General features: G+C 43.4%; 1 protein-coding gene across 1 annotated transcript in view; it reads right to left on the bottom strand.

Moving 5' to 3' along the window:
* LOC124803065 (pyroglutamylated RF-amide peptide receptor-like) overlaps window positions 1-20926 on the bottom strand; it is a 318321-nt gene that overhangs the window by 206187 nt on the left and 91208 nt on the right. Inside the window, exon 2 of the mRNA XM_047264192.1 lies at window positions 7527-7650. Within this exon, the coding sequence (XP_047120148.1) occupies window positions 7527-7650 (124 nt within the window). The remainder of the gene's footprint in view (window positions 1-7526; window positions 7651-20926) is intronic.

The following is a 20926-nucleotide window of genomic DNA, read 5'->3' as shown; positions in this document are numbered from 1 at the left end:
GAGAAGACATTGCGACGACCTAATCGAATGTGTGACCATATATCAAGCTACATATCACAAACTCGCATCTCCATTCAACTATGCATCGGGAGCACGTCTAGTGTACAATAAATCTCCGATGAAGCGCTTGACAATATTGATAAAGCATAATTCTTCAAAGATGGTAGAGTGGTAGGAAGGTTTACCGTCCATAACCAAAATGCAATCTCTAATTTTTATCATAGGTAGCAACTCCACATATGGTACCTTACTATCGTTGACTCAAGGACAAAGTTGACAGGAGTACGTGGAAACGTGAAGACATCATTATACAGTACGAAAATAAGGGGTGAACATCCGATTTTGTCAGAATCTTAAACGTATGCTGCATACGACCTTTGGTCACAGTAGATTACAACACTTTATAAAACAAAATGTCGGGAAGAATGAACACACCATATAGACAACCAACCAACAACCAAAAATTCGTGTTATCTTACTCGCTTGAGCATGCATGAATTCAAAAAGAGAAAGTGGAAAAATGAAGGCGACATTATATCAACATGATGGTTCGGACATCCCATTTTGTCAAACTCTTAAAAATATTTTTCATACGGTGTATTGTCATAATAGATTGCAAATGTGTACAAAATAAAACGTTCAGAAATAATTAACATACCTCCTTGACAGCCAGCTAATAACCTCCTGTAAGCAGTTGACAGAACATCGTGTTATGTTACTTATTTCATTCTACACACTTATAAAATACAGTCAATCCCAAGCTCCGGCAGAAGATGACGAGTGGGAAACTTCCTCTAAACGTTGCAGCAAAACGACACCACGACTCGACTGATAACACAAGTAGATCTCTCCAATGAAATTACTGTTATTGCACGTTACTATTTGAACATTTAAGAAACCGGTCAGCGTTAGTGAATTGAATTAAGGCATTGTCGTCTGTCACCGGAGCTGCTCATTGTCGCCAGAACGAGCAAGACTCACGTCCGCAGCGATGCAGCGCGAAACGCGTTACGAGAAACATCATATCGCTTCTACTAATGTCAAGGTTTTGATGCAATGTATCTTCAAATGTGAAGAATCGAAATATTTTTATAGAAGAGTGCTGGAACCATTGTGGAGTGAAAATTTCTGTAGCATGCAGCTTTTATGTACATGCAATCATTACTTATTATCGAGATATTTGTGACTATATCAGTGGGAAGCATCAGTAATACTTCCAGACTGAATTGTGCATCTTGCATAAACATGTCTTAAGTGGCAGTACAAATCCAGTTTTTTTGTAAATGTTATTGTTCTGCTAGGTCGGAAAATATTCTGCACTTGATTCTTCAATAATGAAGGAGATAGAATTATTTCTAGTCACCCACGTTTCATAAAACGATTTCAAATGCAGCTGCAATTGGTTATCCCATATAGGTATTTTTCACGATACACTCGAGTATACAGGCTGGCGCAAAAGTCGCTGGGCAGTTAGTTAAAAGAAAACAAAAGTAGCAGCAAGACGTAGAAGAGTAGGAAGTTTTAACCTATTACGTTCTTATCACCAAACAGTGATATTACGTCTTGTCATGTTGGTATACAATTCAATGGCAAACAAAACAAACCCAATAATCAAAGTAGTGAATTGTTGAAAGCGTGACCTGTTAGACGTGTTTACAGCTGTAGTTTTCCTGATTGTACCGATGTTAACCCTTAACTGACGAGATCACTTTTCTGTAACGTACATCACGAGGTGGGGTCTATGGGACCCCTATGTTTAAACCGAGATTTAAGGCAAAAATCATTTAAAACTTTTAATTTATGCTGTATAACATTTATTTTTACAAATATTTAAGTGTTGTTTAAATGCTTCTAGTTTATTTTATTGCACTAAACAAAGCTTGCAGCATTATACTATTTAAATACACAAACGCAAGTAGTTTTGCGGGGTTCTTTAAAATAGTGCACATAAATAAACTGTTAGAGTACTGAATTTTACATTCTGAAAAATTACACAATTTCTGTAGCAAGTAAATTTCCAAATGAAACTAAATTCCAGGGCTTAAATTTGCGCATAAAAATCCACACGATAGATACAAAAATAAAGTATGTCAAACTGTCATTCATTGCTGGGAGCTACAGTTTTCATATTACCACCTAGAACACTTTCGATTTTAACAGGCACGTTAAGTATTTCATTGAAGAAACAGGCAGATCCCCAGCACAACTTTGCTGAAGTTCTTCCTCTGAATAATACTCTTGTTCGATAGCAGTACTGTGATTACTGGCTTATGTAAAATGTTCGTCTTTTTCGTTCATTTCTTGATCTATATAACTGACACCTTCCTCCATAGACCAACAAACAATTTCATCAAACTCGAGAGAGTTAAAAATGACACATTCGTGCCAACACATTTTGAGCTATACGTTATCGTACTGAAGAAAACAGTACGTAGTTCACGAGGCGCGATCTAGGAGCCTCCAACACCTATCAGTAACACGTATCAACAGTATACACAGAAGGCGATAACGCAACCGACAACAAAACACCGTAGGCTTGGCAATTTAAGGAGGGTAGGAGGAGAAGAGTATCATTCCACCACAACTGGCCTTGGAGAGCGAGTTCGAAAATTTTCGCGTGGTCTGAGCGGCCACACCTCGTGTTGAGGGTTAACGAAAGGAAAAGGATTTTCGCGAAAATCATTTCATAGACTTGGTGCTACTGCAGTTGATAGTAAATGGGGAGGAGATTTTAGATCAAAACCACAGTCTAGACAAACCATGTACGACATACGAGGTAGATTGAACAACATGTATCTGGCCGCCCAACAACAGTCACAACTGAGGGAAATGAATTGTGGGTATGTTTAGCTATGACACGGTCATCGAAAATCAAGCAGACGGTTAGCAACTGACCTGGATTTATCACGAAGGCCAGTGCAAGGAATGTTTCACAAACAGAAGTTTAAAGTTTACATTCCACGTGTACGACATACGTTACTTGAAGAAGATCCAGATAGACTTCTTCAGTTTTGTGAATTAATGCTTGACCAACAGAAATATGACCCTAAGTGCGTGCTCTGACGAAGCGAATTTTAAGTTAGTTGACAAGTTGACAGACATATCTGCACATACTGGTATACTGACAATCAAAATCTTTTGTAAGAACGACCATTAAACCAACGTGTTGTGAGTGTTTTGGGGACAGTATCATTATTTGGCTTACATGGATGAAATTTTTTTGAGGGAACAGTGACGGGAAATTACTGTCTGGATATGCTTCAGAATTACGTGGCCCAGGACTGACGACGTGTGCTGAAAACTATCAAGAAATTTACTTTCAACACGATGGTGCTCCACCACATTAAGCCCATCTGCAATTATTTAAACGAAACTTACCAAAGACAAGTAACTGGTCGAAGGGCCGATACTGACGTACCTCCACGTTCACCAGATATCACGCCCATTGATCTATCACTGTGGTGTGTAGTCAAGTAATCCTTTTTTCTCTAAAGCCTAAGAGCGTTGATGAACTAAGAGAAGACATGCACGACGCGTATCTTGATCTGGAAAATGATACCTCGCTATGCCACTTAGTATATCACAGTGTTCCAAAAAGATTTAAAAGCTGTATTAATGAAGACGGAAAACAATTTGAACATAAAATATATTTGTTACTATTGTTTGTGTTTGTCGCCTGTTGTGTTCGCTACGCCACTGTCGACGAGTATGCAAATATTTGCATTTTTAACTCTCTGCGAAAGGTGGAACGGCCACCAGAATGTATTAGTGACCTGCGTGTTTACTGTTGCTACCAGCCCTGGTAGGATATACAGGGTGGTCCATTGATCGTGACCGGGACAAATATGTCACGAAATAAGCGTCAAACGAATAAACTACAGAGAACGAAACTGGTCTAGCTTGAAGGGGGAAACCAGATGGCGCTATGATTGGCCCGCTAGATGGCGCTGCCATAGGTCAAACGGATGTCAACTGCGTTTTTTTTAAATAGGAACTCCCATTTTTATTACATATTCGTGAAGTACATAAAGAAATATGAATGGTTTAGTTGGACCACCTTTTTCACTTTGTGATAGATGGCGCTATAATAGTTACAAATATATGGCTCACAATTTTAGACGAACAGTTGGTAACAAGTAGGTTTTTTTAAAATTAAAATACAGAACGTAGATACGTTTGAACATTTTGTTACGGTTGTTCCAATGTGATGTATCTACCTTTGTGAACATATCATTTCTGAGAACGCATGCTGCTACAGCGTGATTACCTGTAAGTACCACATTAAAGCAATAAATGCTCAAAATGATGTCCGTCAACCTCAATGCCTTTGACAATACGTGTAACGACATTCCTCTCAACAGCGAGTTGTTCGCCTTCCGTAATGTCACGATAGAAAATATCCTTCAACGTTCCCCACAGAGAGAAATCGGCGGACGTCAGATCCGGTGAACGTGCGGGCCATGGTACGGTGCTTCGACGACCAATCCACCTATCATGAAATATGCTATTCAATATCGCTACAACCGCACGCGAGCTACGTTCCGGACATCCATAATGATGAAAGTACATCGCCATTCTGTCATGCAGTGAATCATCTTGTAGTAACATCGGTCGATCATTTCGTAGGAAATCAGAATACATTGCACCATTTAGATTGCTATCGATAAAATACGTGCCAATCATCCTCCCATAATGCCGCACCATATATTAACCAAAAAAATGGTTCCAATGGCTCTGAGCACTATGAGACTTAACTGCTGAGGTCATCAGTCCCATAGAACTTATACTACTTAAACCTAACTAATCAGTCCCATAGAACTTAGTACTACTTAAACCTAACTAATCAGTCCCATAGAACTTAGTACTACTTAAACCTAACTAACCCTTGGACATCACACACATCCATGCCCGAGGCAAGATTCGAACCTGCGACCGTAGCGGTAACGCGGTTCCAGACTGTAGCGCCTAGAACCGCTCGGCCACTCCGGTCGACTACATTAACCCGCCAAGGTCGCTATGTTCCAATTGTCGCAGCCATAGTGGATTTTCCGTTGCCCAATAGTGCATATTATGCCGGTTACGTTGCCGCTGTTGGTGAATAATGCTTCGTCGCTAAATAGAACGCGAGCAAAAAATCTGTCATCGTCTCGTAATTTCCCTTGCGCCCAGTAGCAGAACTGTACAAGACGTTCAAAGTCGTCGCCATGCCATTTCTGGTGCATAGAAATATGGTACGGGTGCAATCGATGTTGATATAGCATTCTCAACACCGATGTTTTTGAGATTCCCGATTATCCCGCAATTAGTCAGCTACGGATGTGCGGATTAGCCGCGACAGCAGCTAAAACACCCACTTGGGCATCATCATTTGTTGCAGGTCGTGGTTGACGTTTCACATGTGGCTTAACACTTCCTGTTTCCTTAAATAACGTAACTATCCAGCGAACGGTCCGGACACTTGGATGATGTCGTCCAGGACACCGAGCAGTGTATGTAGCACACGCCCGTTGGGCATTTTGATCACAATAGCCATACATCAACACGACATCGACCTTTTCCGCAATTGGCAAACGGTCCATTTTAACACGGGTAATATATCACTAAGCAAATACCATCCGCATTGACGGAATGTTACGTGATACCACGTACTTACACGTTTGTGACTATTACAGCGCCATCTATCACAAAGCGAAATAGTGGTCCAACTAAAACATCCACTTTTCTTTACGTACTACACGAATGTCTAATAAAAAATGGGGGTTCCTGTTTTTAAAAAACGCAGTTGATATCCTTTTGATCTATGGGAGCGCCAACTGGCGGGCCAACCATAGCGCCATCTGGTTTCCACCTTCAAGCTAGACAAGTTTCGTACTTTGTAGTTTCTTCGTTTGACGCTTATTTCGTGAGATATTTGTCCCTGTTACGAACAATGGACCACCCTTTATAAGAGAGAAAAGTGTCAGATAGTGAATGATAACTGGGAAGGGCACTCGTCTGAGAGAACATTATGAGAACCTGACAGAGTTTGTAAAGAGCCTAATTGTAGGTCTCCATTTGGCTGACCGGTCGAATGGTTCAGCATGCAGACAGTATCGAGAAGTGTGGATGATTCGGACGTGACAGTTGCATAATGGTGGACTGCTTGGCAACGTGAGGTCGGCGACACTCACCGTTAAGATTCTGGTCGGTCAAAAGGAGGAAAGTTATATTGTGCACCCAGGACATCATAGCCCCTTTATATCTAAGCCTGCTATCCGAGTTCAAGTAGCTGACTCCCTGCAACACGCTGTATCATCTCCCACAATTGGTTCAAATGGTTCAAATGGCTCTGAGCACTATGGGACTTAACTGTTGAGGTAATCAGTCCCATAGAACTTAGAACTAGTTAAACCTAACTAACCTAGGGACGTCACACACATCCATGCCCGAGGCAGGATGCGAACCTACGACCGTAGCGGTCGCGCAGTTCCAGACTGTAGCGCCTAGAACCGCTCGGCCACCCCGGCCGGCACAATTGATTCGAGACTATCAACAGCCAGCCTAAGGATTTACTGTTCCACCCTGTCGCTACCTTAAACACAACATTACGGCTTAGTTTGGAATGGTGCCGTGATCGCGAAGCATGGGCTGCTGATAAATGGTGTAGTATCGTGTTGGATGAATCTCGGTTCTGCGCTATCCTGGATGATGAAAGTCGACGAGTATGAGGGTGATCTATGAAGAGGTCGCATTCTTTCAGTGTTTCGCTGATGCACACCGTTGTTGCTCTTGGCGTGACAGTGTGGCCATTGCGACTGACAGAGCCGCGGTGACCATTTTCAACAGGGCAATGCTCATACACACACAGCACACATCTCTATGTGCTGTCTGCATGATTTTGAGGCATCTTCGAGACCAGAAAGATACCCAGATCTGTCCCCGAAAGAATAGGTGAGGCACCATAGTCGACGTCAATTTCATCCTAGTGCCAGTATCCGGGATATCGAGGACCAGTTACAACGTATATGAGCCAACATCCTTCTGGAGAGGATACAACGAAACTACGACTCCTTTCCCAGTCGCATACGTGCATGCTTCCAGGGTAGAAGGGATGTAACGTCTTACTGATCAGTACCCTCATACTGGGAAGTTCTTTGTAAACTGGCTCGACTTTGAAATCACTGAAATAACATCACAAGCCCTCTGAACCCTTCTCCCCTCTCAACTATCTCCCTTTCTAGATGCTCCACATTTTATTAACGCAGTGTATTACGTCTTACATATAATATTGTTGCATATTGCATGTTTCAGCAACAAGATGATGGTAGGCACTGATCCTTTTTGGGCCGTGCAGTAAAGTTAAATCTCCAGGAAGGTTATAGATTTGAGATCGTTCAGAAAACACATGATAAATGTACTTTCACTAGTGTAATTTCTTTCTCCATCTATGTATGTAACTGCTGTGTTCGCCTTAGATTTGCCTACACTATCCATGAGAGTGTCGCTGCTGTACACATTAAGGTTTACGGATGCATGCAGCTACTGACCTGTACGAAGATGGCGGGAAAGGCGAGCAGGAAGGATGCGCACCAGATTCCCAGGATGATCTTGCGCGCCTGGCTGATTGTGCAGATGTACTTGGCTCGCATCGGGTGCACGATAGCATAATACCTGCACATAAAACAAACGCAGTTTGATCAGGAAAAACGAGTATGACTGTTTGATCGTTTAGGTCTCGACTTTGCCAGTTTCCCTAATACACCGAGGATCGAAAGAAACTGGGACACCTGCCTAATATCGTGTAAGGCATCCAGGAGCACGCAGAAGTGCCGCAACACAACGTGGTATGGACTCGACTAATGTCTGAAGTAGTGCTGGAGGGAACCGACATCCTGCAGCAGAGTCCATAAATGCGTTAGGGCACGTTGCAAGGCATCCAAGATAAGCTCAATAATGTTCATGTCTGGGGAGTTTGGTGCCCCGCGGAAGTGTTTAAACTCAGGAGAGTATTCCTGCACCCACTCTGTAGCAATTCTGGACATGTGGGGTGTCGCATTGTCCTGTTGGAATTGACCAAGTCCGTCGGTATACACAATGGACACGAATAGAAGCAGGTGATCAGACAGGATGCTTACGTACATGTCACCTGTCAGAGTCGTATCTAGACGTATCAGGGGCCCCATATCATCCCAATGCACGCGCCCCATACCATTATAGTCCGTTGCTGACATACAGAGCCCTTGGATCCTTGCGGTTGCCTCCATACCCGTACACGTCCATCCATTCGATACAATTAGAAACGATACTCGTCCGACGAGGCAACATGTTTCTAGTCATCAACAGTCCAATGTCGATGTTGACGGGCCCAAAGCTTTGTGTCATGCAGTCATCGAGGGTACACGAATGCGTTTTCGACTCCAAAAGACCATATCGATTTTGTTTCGTTGAATGGTTCTCACCCCGACACTCGTCGATGGCCCAGCATTGACGTGTGCAGCAATTTGCGGAAGGACTACACTTCTGTCTGATGAACGATTCTCTTCAGTTGTCTTTGGCCTTATTCTTGCAGGACCTCTTTCTGGCTGCAGCGATGTCAGAGATTTGATGTTTTACCGGATTCATGATATTCACGGTATATTCGTAAAATGGTCTTATGGGAAAATTCCCACTTCAGCGCTATTTCGGAGGTTCTGTGTCACATTGCTCGTGTTCCAACTATAAAGCCACTTTCAAACTCACTTAAATCTTGATAATGTGACACTGTAGCAGCAGTAACCGATCTAACAGTTGCGCCAGACACTTGTTGTCTTATATAGATGTTGCCAACCGCATTGCCATATTTTGCCTGTTTACATATATCTGTATTTTAATATGCATGCCTGTACCAGTTTTTGGGGCTTCACTGTATATAATAAATAATTAAAATGGCAGATGCGTTTCCTCGATGTTTTTAATACAGATGTGTCAGTATTTCAGACAACTCTGTCTGAGTTATTACACCAAAATAGGTGGAAGTGCATTGAGATGAGCTCCCGGGAAGTCTGTCGCCCTAACTGTTCATGACCTAGTTATGCTTTCGCTTGAGCACCCATACTACTCTCATTCTGGAGGAGATAATGGTGGAACACTTTCATGGTACTTCATTTAAAAGACTAAGTGATCTATAATTTGTAGGTATGTTCCAAATCTACCCCTAGGCCTAAATATTTTATTTATTCGCACAAGCAGAGCTCCATTGATAAACTTGTTTGTGAAGAGGTCTCTTTCTGGTTTTGAACACGATTCAGTCTTGTAATGGGAAAAGATGAAAAAAGCTGCAACCGGAAGCGTTATAGTTTGGGGGCAGACGCTTTTTAGAAAACTGCATTGGGTAATTTCCGGGTGGATACAAACAGACCAGAGACGCAGTTGATCACGTGAAATGCTTGTGATAAGCTCGTGATGCAAGTGTGTAACTTTTAGGCGTCAGTAGCGGGTACAAAATGTCCTCTTGGCTGAAATAAACGCAGGATGAATAGAATGGGTAGATATTTCCAAGCAATATAAAGGTAGGCTCTTTGTGATTGGCAGAGGTAGTTTCCACAAGATGAAAGGATCGCTCCCATTGGTTTGAAAAAGCCGTGATGTGAAGCACGAAAGGACACAGGTGAGGGACAGTTTTCCTACGAAAGACACAATACGGTAAACTTTGGGGACTCTCCTCTGAACCAGCGTCCAAGTGTAAAAAAGGGGCATCACGCTCTGTACAACGGCAAAAGAGGATTTTTCTGTGAACACTGCGTTCACTTTGGCTGTCATTCAGCTAGAAATTAGCTGAAGAGTCGTTGAGCCCCGATAGCGGAGGAACGAAACAGCCACGTACTTAATCGTTCTTGTGAGAACTGAGAGATCATGGACGTATATATGCTGCACGATCTATGCATGTGTATATCGCCATGTTTTCCAGGCTGGGGATGGGTGCATGTTTTCTCGCCTAATGAGAAACATAGGACAGTTTTAGCTGATAAAATATCAGTAAAGATTTTGATTAGCTTTTTATAGGATTTTCAGAGAGCAAGAGCAGCCATGCAGCTGACAGCACATCGCAGCTAAAAGGTAATTGCTGCTGGCAGACACGTAAACTTGTTGGTTCACCAGCTTGCGTCCTGTGTGAACTCTAGCAGCGTTGGGTAATCTTTTGCTCAGCTTGTCACAAAAACTAACCATCCTCCATAGACTTGTCATCTTAAAAAATACCGAACTTAGAACCAGAATTGGATGATTTGTCGTAATATTGGTCAACTTCACGGTGTAGTAGTAAGCATAATAATGCAGAGAACCTTCTATTTAAATTTTATATTGCTGTGTTCAGGGTTAGTTCTACTAAACAGGACATAATGGGTTGTATTGATATCCGTCCTGTAAGTGTCATGTCACAATCTATGTAAATTTGTGTACTTCTTTGACAATAATTCTGAAATTAGACAACTGTGTACAGCTAAACACCAATGTGCTCTGTCATAGAATAAGGGTCCACTACTAACCCCAGTCATTTATTCTATAGACGCGAAAGCACTCACAGGTTTTTTTTGTTGATGTCTGATGAATGTGAAACGGAGTGGAGTGTCAGAGTCTCGTTTCTCACAATCGATTCTTAGACGTTAAACTGTGTACCAATGATTTTCTTCTTTCTGTGTTATTAAGGTAAGCGTAATGTAACGTTGGCTTCAGTGGTTTTTGTGAAGAACTTACATCCTCTCACTTGTGAATATAATTTTTTTTTTCTTTCCAATTTGAGTTGCTTATCATTTCACTTTGTTGCTTAGATACAGACTTAACAATTCGACTGAAGATCGAATAGCCGGCACGGTAGCTCAGTGTGTTCGGCCAGAGCGCTTCTCGCCCTCTGTAATAAAGAAACTCAGTAAAGGGATCAAGTATCAACTTGAACGGATGTCTTGTACCGTCCGCCCAGACCAAACGCAACCAACAATGTCGAACAAAATGAAAAAAAAAGCCAATTCAAGGAGAAGTATAGCTAAACCTTGTACACTGATAATTGCGAGCAGGAGCTGCTCGTATACTAGTCAAGAAGCACGAGTTCCAAGTTAATTAGAGAAAGGTGAGCCGTTTCGGACGGTGGGCTCTCAATGTTCAGCAGCCAGCGGTACATCATATGATCAATGCTGAAACACATTAAATGAAGTTATGTGGTAAGAAAATGGGATGTGTTCAATTTACACACTGTAAGATTTTGTGTCTACTCTCAAACTAAGGAAAATAAAATTGGAAGTCAACTGATACGAATATGGGACCGCTTAAGTTAAACACTGACGGATCTTGAGTTAATTACATTGATCACTGTGCTGAAAGCGCTTTTGGGAGCTGATGCATTTGCGGCAGCGAAAGAAAGTGACTGCGAGAGTGAACTCTGCATAGGTGTTGCTACTCTTTACTGATAGTATATTTGACTCTTCTCATAATACTTTTTACTAAGGCTTGAGTTACGGGAGTAGAAAGACTTGTTGTCGGAGCGGATCCAGTTCTATTGTTGTATGGCAGCCATTACGGAATTAGTTACAGAATGACACTGATCAGCCAGAACACTGTGACCCAACAGCCGTTATGTCCACCTGAGGCACGGATAACAGCGGCGACGCGTCGTGGCATGGAAGCCATGAGGCCTCGGTATGTCGCTAGAGGGAGCGAGCGGGCACCATATCTGGACACGCAAGTCACCTAACTCCTGCAAATTCGCGGGGAGGGGGCGTGAGCTCTGACGCCATGTTCATTCACAGCCCAGAGGTAATCGATCGGGTCCAGATCTGGAGAGTTGAGGAGCCAGCATATCATTTCGAACTAGCAATTGTCTTCATCAAACCGCCCCGTCACACTTCTGGCTTTGTGACACGGCACATTATCTTTTTGAAAAACTCCATTTCTGTCGGAAGACCTCATCGTCATGAAGGGGTGTATGTGGTGTGCAACCAGTGTACGATACCCCTTTGCCGTCATAATGCCTTGCACGCGCTCCACTGGAACCATGGGTAGAAAATAAACAATTTTTTCAGCCTTCAGTTGCAAGGTAATTTTCACTCGTTTACCTAGGTTTCGATTCCAGTAATGGAATCCTCTTCAGAACCTATGAATTAAACCACATACGGACATATATTACGCACTGAAATGCATCATCAGTCTAATGATTGAATAATAAAGAAATCGTGATACTTACAAAAAATTAAATTATTTTGAGAGCCAAACACTGGCCATGTCACAGATTAAAAATTAAAACAATAAAGACGCATAATCATAAGATTATGTCTGTCAAGATTAAAACCATTTTGTAAGGCTGAAAAAATTGTTTATTTTCTATACATATACGGTTGCTGACGCGCTGCATGATGTTAAAGATTTGGAACCATTGGTGTTGCCCAGAGCCTAATGGAGCCGCTGTTAGCTTGTCTCCGTCTCACAGTAGAGGTGTCAAGGAGCTGTTCCCCTGGAAGACGACGGATTCGCGCCCTCCCATCGGCATGATGGAGAAGATATCTGGATTCATCACACCGTGCAAAGCTCTGCCACTGCATCAAAGTCCAGTGCCGATGGTCAAGTACCCAATTCAGTCGTAGTTGCCGATGCCGTGGTGTTACCACCGACACATGCATGCGCCGTCGGTTCCGAGGGCCCATTGTTAGGAGTGTTGGGTGCACTTGCACTGTATGTTCAGGCACATTAGTACGCCCAGCATTAAAATCTGATGGTAGTTACGCCAAAGTACGCCGCCTATCAAGTTTTACCATTCCAGCGAGCATATGACGTCCTACTTCTCTAATGTGGGGTGGCCGTCCAACTCCATGACGTCTGGAAGTGGTTTCAACTTGGTTTCGATAAGTGCTGAAGACACTCACCACAGCTCTCTCCAACAACTGGAAAGTTGTGCAGTTTCCAAAATGCTCGGTTCGAGCCTCCGGGCAATCACAGTCTGCCCTTATTCAAACTCAGTTAGATCGCGAGCCTTCCCCATTCTAAACATAGGCAAAGGTGGACAGTCCTGAAAGCTTAGATCCATTTAACGATGCTCTTAATTAAGGGGAAAAACTTCTTTGTGTAGCACATTAGCATTTAGCTTAACATTCACGTAACATTCATTACAACTTTAAACTTTCAAGTTTAATATTCATTGAAGCAAATCGCAATTTAAATTTCTCTCCCTTTATTTTTCTGTTGCTACATTAAAAGTGGCGACGTTGTACACAACTGTCAGGAAGACTTTTGGGGGAAAATTTGTATTTCACAACTTGTACAGAGTGTCATCTCTGTTTTGTAAATTTTGTTTCATGCTTGCTGTCGAGCTGCGTGTACTCGTGGTAGCTCATTAGCCTGTTCCACCACAAACGGACACTTGACTAAACAACTGTTTGCTGATACAGGCAAGATAAGGGAAGTGTCTTTGACTGTAGATTTCTGTATTAGTCTTCTAACACACAAACTCTTTAACAAAAAATGTTCAGATGTGTGTGAAATCTTATGGGACTTAACTGCTAAGGTTATCAGTCCCTAAGCTTACACACTACTTAACCTAAATTATCCTAAGGACAAACACTTACACCCATGCCCGAGGGAGGACTCGAACATCCACAGGGACCAATCGCACAGTCCAGGACTGCAGCGCCCTAGACCGCTTGGCTACAAACTCTTTAACAAGAATACGTAATATATTGTATGTATTTTCTAATAGTTAGTGATTTGTAGATACATTATAGTGCTATTTTCTTTTCGTTAGGCTTTAGGACATAACGTGTGCAGTTACAAATGTGTATCACGCTTCTTTTCAACAAAGAGAGAGGCATTTACACTGACAATCTGTATTAGGATTTTTTAAAACCTTCTTTGCAATTTATCTTCCTTCCGTTTGTGTTAAAGACGCCTTTTAAATGCTCGCTGCACTACGAAATTTTCCCTCCTACCTCATATTTCATTAATGTTAGTAGGATCGCGTTGTTGTTCTTTCATGGGGAAATTTCATGCAAAGAAGGTATAGCTTCAGGGTACGGATTCTGGAGTCATAATTTGATAAGCACTTAGTTTAAATCATAGCATGTGGTATCGGCTTTCGTTGTAATGCAAGAGTTGATATTAGGGTATCGTTTGACACCAAAGCTTTTCAGTATTTATGCTGAGAAAATTAAGAAAAAGAATTAGAAAAAACAAGCGCCATAGTGGTAGGAGGACAAAGGACAACGGCAAGTGTACAGATGATCAAGGAGTGTTGGATGTATCACCAAGAAATACAATTTCGAATGAAGGAAACATATTGGCTGGGACATATTTTGCAAAGAAGTGTCGCCCGATGCCTATGGTAATCTTACCGATGATACTGCCACTAAATCGGAGTTACTGAGCCTTGTTTTCCAAAATCCCTCCCCCATACAAGACGAAGTAAAAATTACCCAATTCGAATCAAGAACAGTTGCTAACATGAATAGCTTCATCCTAGGTGTAGTAAAGCAGCTCTGGTGACCAAATAAAGGTTAGTCTTCCGGACCAGACAGTATACGAAAGTGCCGTAGCAAAAGACTGGAATCTTGCACAGGTCACACTAATACTTAAGAATGGAAGTAGGAGTAATTAAATGTATTACAAACCCATAGAACTGATATCGATGTGCAGCAGGATCATGGAACATATGCTGTGTTCGAACCACTGAAGACGGAAATGGCGATGGTTTGGTGTCAGTGGTACGCACGCTACAGCGGTACGGTCGTTGTGTCACTGCTGCAGATGCACTACGATTCACCAGAGCCATACGTCAACACGATAGTCTTCCCTCTCGGTACTGTCACGTGGCCGTTCAGAGCCCGGTTTTCTTGATACTGTACATTTTCTTGACCATCGCTGCCAGCAATCATGTACAGTGGCTACATCCGTACCCAGTCCTTCTGCAGTAACGCAGAAGGAACATCCAGTTTCTCGTAGACTTATAATAAAACCTCGATCAAATTCGGTGAGGTGTTCATAATGACGTCTTCGTCGACCAAAAGGAATTCTTCACTATCATCAACTCATCACGTCCAGATTGAAACCAACACTTGTCACAGCTCCAGCATATATTTATAGAAAACTTGATCTGCATCCTCACAGTGGCACTATTAGTGTGAAATGTGAGTAGGCAACATCTTTCAGACGTAGAAACAAGCTTACGAACTTTCGTTTATGTCGCACGACTCCTTCTCTATGGTGTCATTTTTTCCGTCAGAGTAGCTAATCCACAGCCTCTACATTCATTGTAAACGACTTTCTACATCTACATAGTCAGTCCACAAGCCACAGTACGGTGAGTGGTGGAGACCCTGTACCGTTACTTGTCAGTTACTTTTCTGTCCCACTCGCCAATAGAAATTTGGACATTTGTGGTAAGGTCTTATGCGGCCAAATTGCTGAGGTCATCGCTCCCTAACCTACACTCTACTTAAACCAACATAAACTAATTTACGCTATGGACAACATACACACCCGTGCCCAAGGGAGGATTCGAACCTCCGATGGGGGATCCGCACGGACCGTGATAAGGCGCCTGAGACCGCGCGGCTACCCCGCCCGGCTCGCAAATAGAGCGAGGGAAAAAGGACGGCCTTTTTGCCTTCCTCGAGCCCTAATTTCTTGAACATTATCGTCGTAGTCCTTACGCCCATTTTATGTTGGCGACAGTAGAGTCGTTCGGTAGTCAGCTTCAAACGCCGGTTCTGTAAACTTTCTCAGTAGTGAAACTTCCTGGCAGTAGCGTTTCTCGAAAATAACGTCGCCTTGCCTCCAGGGATTCCCACATGTATTCCCGAATCACCTCTGTAATATTTGCGTGTTCTTGGAACCAAACGGTAACAGATCTAGCACCTAGCCTCTGAACTGCTTGAACGTCTTGCTTTAATCGGACCTGGTGCATATCCCAAACACTGGAACAGTACTCAAAGATAGTTCACACATGTTCCCTATAAGCAGTCTCCTCTACAGGTGAACCACACTTTCCTATGATTCTCCCAATAAACCGAAGTCGACCATCCGCCTTCCATACCACAGTTCTCATATGCTCGTTCTATTTCATATCGCTTTTCAACGTTAAGTCGAGCAGGACACTAATAATATTGTAACCGAACATTAAAGTTTATTCCTTCTACTCAATCACATTAACCTACATTTTTCGACATTTAGAGCTATCTCTCATTCATGACACCAACTTTGCTATTTCGTCTATGTCGTATCTCCCTTCAGTCACTCAACCTCGTCACCTTAACGTACCCCACGGCACGATCAGCCAACAACAGCAGATTACTGCCCATTGTGTCCTCCAAACTATTTGTGTATATAGAGAACAACAGTGGTCCTATCAAACATCCCTGGGGCACTCTTGACGAAACTCTTGACTCTGATGAACATTCGCCGTCGACGACAAGATACTGGGTTCTATTACATAAGAAGTCTTCGTGCCACTCCCATATATGTGAACGTATTCCATATGCTCCTACCTTCGTTAACTGCCTGCTATGGGGCACAGTGTCAAATACTTTCCGGAAATCTAGAAATATGGATTCTCCGTGTCGCCCTTCATCCATATCATACGAGGAAAGGTCAAGCTGAGTTTCGCACGAGAGATGCTTCCTACAACCATGCTGACTCGCACGCAGAAGCTTCCCAGCGTAAAGAAAGTTTATTATTTTCGAACTGAGATTATGTCGAAGGATTATGCAGCAAGCCTAAGTTATCGATATGTGTCTGTAACTTTGAGGATCTGTTCTTCTACCCTCCTTATAAACTGGAATCATGTTACAACACTCTACCGACCACCTTCGAACAGATGTGCAGAACTATTGACGTATATCTAACGTCGATCAGTTGTAGAATTTTGAAACACGTATTATGTTCGAGTATAATGATTTTTCTGGGGACTAGAAATCTACTCTGTAGGAATCAGCATGGGTTTCGAAAAAGACGATCGTGTGAAACCCAGCTCGCGCTATTCGTCCACGAGACTCAGAGGGCCTTACACACTGGTTCCCAGGGAGTGCCGTGTTTCTTAGCTTCCTCAAGGCGTTCGATACAGTTCCCCACAGTCGTTTAATGAACAAAGTAAGAGCATATGGACTATCAGACCAATTGTGTGATTGGATTGAAGAGTTCCTAGATAACAGAACGCAGCATGTCATTTTCAATGGAGAGAAGTCTTCCGAAGTAAGAGTGATTTCAGGTGTGCCGCAGGGGAGTGTCGTAGGACCGTTACTATTCACAATATACATAAATGACCTTGTGGATAACATCGGAAGTTCACTGAGGCTTTTTGCGGATGATGCTGTAGTATATCGAAAGGTTGTAACAATGGAAAATTGTACTGAAATGCAGGAGGATCTGCAACGAATTGACGCATGTTGCAGGGAATGGCAATTGGATCTCAGTGTGGACAAGTGTAATGTGCTGCGAATACATAGAAAGAAAGATCCTTTCTCATTTGGCTACAATATAACAGGTCAGCAACTGGAAGCAGCTAATCCCCTAAATTATCTGGGAGTAGGCATTAGGAGTGATTTAAAATGGAATGATCATATAAAGTTGATCGTCGGTAAAGCAGATGCCAGACTGAGATTCATTGGAAAAATCCTAAGGAAATGCAATGCGAAAACAAAGGAAGTAGGTTGCAGTACACTTGTTCGCCCACTGCTTGAATATTGCTCAACAGGGTGGGACCCGTACAAGATAGGGTTGATAGAAGAGACAGAGAAGATCCAACTGAGAGCAGCGCGCTTCGTTACAGGATCCTTTAGAAATGGGGAAAGCGTTACGGAGATGATAGATAAACTCCAGTGGAAGACTCTGCAGGAGAGACGCTCAGTAGCTCGGTACTGGCTTTTTTTGAAGTTTCGAGTACATACCTTCACCGAGGAGTCAAGCAGTATTTTGCTGCCTCCTACGTATATCTCGCGAAGAGACCATGAGGATAAAATCAGAGAGATTAGAGCCCACACAGAGGCATACTGGCAATCTTTCTTTCCACGAACATTACGAGACTGGAATAGAAGGGAGAACCGATAGAGGTACTAAAAGTACCCTCCGCCACACACCGTCAGGTGGCCTGCGGAGTATGGATGTAGGTGTAGATGTAGATGAATATTGCTGTCGGGTACTAAACCACACAGATAGTGTTCCTCTTGTAATCTAGAAGCCTCTTTCTGCGTCTGTACTATAATCGCCGTTCTCTCACCCACGAAAAATCAATTGCCTCGCATATTCTTTGCGTCCAGATAGCGCCCACTCCCCATACAGCTCCTTGGCGTACCAGCTTGCAAAAGACGTCCCAGTTTTGGGACTTCACCAATTCATTGCTTCGAAGTGCTACTCAGGCAACCTACAAACAACATGGACGGTCCTGCTTGCAGTGCACACAGCGTCTGCAAGAGAACTCCGGGCGAGCGTCCTTTGCCGGCAGTGGAATGTTGTAGATATGGTGCCCAACCCCCCGCAGTCCAAGCCTCGACTGTGCTACCCAGTCCGCTTGCTGCTCAGTGTGAGACCCCGACTTGAATGCTGATCAGCCCCCGAGTCCCTGATCCCATTTCACGCTGCCCCATTAACGCCTGGAGCGGCCCCAGCAACCCTACAAACGCCGGCGACTCGGCTCCCTCTCCTAGCACTACAGCTAGAGCAGCGCCAACGAGACCAGCTGAGCGGGACAGGAAACAAGACGAGCCGCAGATTATAAATTCACGGCCCTGGAATTACGAGGAATCGGAAGTGGTGTAGAGAAAATAAGAAGTAGGAGACCTATGGGTAAAAGAGCCTCTAAGAATGTGAAAGGGGTGTTTATAAAAAAATGTGTAGGAAGTACTGGCAAAGAAGGGAGTGGAGAAAGAGACATAAAAAATGTGTGGGACGTACTGGCAAGGAAGGCAGTGGAAAAAGAGACAATAACAGAGTGGAGGAGATGTACCGTGGATATCTCAGTTGTGTGGGAGTGGAAAATGAAAGGACAGATTGTTTCCAGCAAACAAGTGATGTGAAAAAGGGCTGTGCACTGTCACCTCTCGTCTTCATTCAGGTCTTGGATGAGATAATGGCTAAGGTGACAGAAGAAACTGGAGAAGACAAAATAAAAGCAATGGTCTCTGCGGGTGACTTGATGATCTGGGGAAACAGGGAGGAGGAGGTTCAGGAACAGCTGGGTGCTTGGGAAGAAATTGTGGGACTGTATGCAATGAAACGTAATGTAAATAAATTAGAGATCCTGGTTGCAGCTACAAAGAATGATAGACCTACTAGCAGAATAAGGATTAGAGGTGAGCAGCTCAAGAATGTGGAAAATGCCAAGTATTTTGGAAGTGTTATAGAGTGTAATGGAAGAAATAAGAAAGAGATCAGTGAACGTGGCTGACAGGCAGAAGCATTCCTGCGAAGTGTTAGGAGCTTGGTGTGGTGTCACCGACAGACACCACACTTGCTAGGTGGTAGCCTTTAAATCGGCCGCGGTCCGTTAGTATACGTCGGACCCGCGTGTCGCCACTATCAGTGATTGCAGACCGAGCGCCGCCACACGCCAGGTCTACTCTAGAGAGACTCCCTAGCACTCGCCCCAGTTGTACAGCCGACTTTGCTAGCGATGGCTCACTGTCAACATACGCTCTCATTTGCAGAGACGACACTTTAGCATAGCCTTCAGCTATGTCATTTGCTACGACCTAGCAAGGGGCCATATTCAGTTACTATAATTACTTCAAGAATGCATTCTGAACAGATAATATTGTGAATCATGTACCGTCAAGAGCGACGTTCATCATTAATGGATTAAAGTTAAGTATCAAACTAATTACGTCCGCTTTCTGAATTCTCATGTTCCAGACCTCACGTCAGTATAGTTCTTCCCTCCTCACGCCAGCCTGCGTGAGCTAAAACGCTTGCATTTTGGCCTCCACTTGTAACACGGTGTTGGCTCTTCTGCTAACACAAAACTTGGTTTGACACAAAGATGTCCCACCAAAAAGCAAATGTGCATTATATATATTTTACTACATCCCAATATCGATCCAAGCATTTGAAACTTGGGGAATGAGGGAAAGAGATGTAAGCAGAGTGCAGACATGTGATATGAAGTTCCTCAGAAGTAGGATAGGAGTAACAAGCAGAGGTAGGCTGAGAAGTAAAAGGGTAAGGGAAATAGTGAAAGAGGAATCCTTGAGCAGTAGTAAGGAAACATCAAGGGTAAGATAACATGGGTGAACCGTGTGGCTCGATCAGCGATATTCCTGCCGCCGGTATGGGTCATCTTTCCGGTGATTGCGCGTGGTGGCGCCAACTACCGGGCCGATCGCGCAGCGAGGGGTAAGCTCTAGCAAGTAGCGAGGATTTTGCTTTGGGGCGCCTAGCAGTAACGTCGTTTGCCAAGTCTGGCGCACAGTACAGGTGCCGTGCGAGGCGGCAGGAAGAGCACATTTAAAAGGGGGCTGTTTACCCAGGTGACGGCGCCGTAGAAAAATATCGCCGGCATGGATGCAGTCATGTTACTGGAAAGCCGTTGGTGTATTTCGCTTGCTATGTCTCCTGGCATCGGGAACTGCTGCGCCTGGCTTCGACGAACAAGCAAGAGGGCAAGGACACTGCTTGTGCTGTAAATTGTGGCCGGAATCGACTACAGGGTTCTGTGCTGTTGACTTCATTTTCTCGGCCGGCCGTTGCTATTACTGCTGAATCTTTCCTCGAATGTGTTCTATTTCAACTTGCTTAGTACGCAGTGTTCTAGTGAAAGCTCTATGTGATGTGATGGTTAACATTTACTAGGGCCTGGAGTGCTGATACATTCTGTTTGTAGGTTGCTACTGTCAGTGTTTAACCGTCATTGATAACAGTTTGGCTGGTCCTTGTCTAAGTGCCGCCTGGTTATTATACAGGGTGATTCAAAAAGAATACCACAACTTTAGGAATTTAAAACACT

This window comes from Schistocerca piceifrons, chromosome 6 (assembly GCF_021461385.2).
Source record: "Schistocerca piceifrons isolate TAMUIC-IGC-003096 chromosome 6, iqSchPice1.1, whole genome shotgun sequence".
NCBI lineage: Eukaryota > Metazoa > Arthropoda > Insecta > Orthoptera > Acrididae > Schistocerca > Schistocerca piceifrons.
Note: the sequence above shows the minus strand (reverse complement) of the source record. Positions and strands in the feature narration are given on the sequence as shown.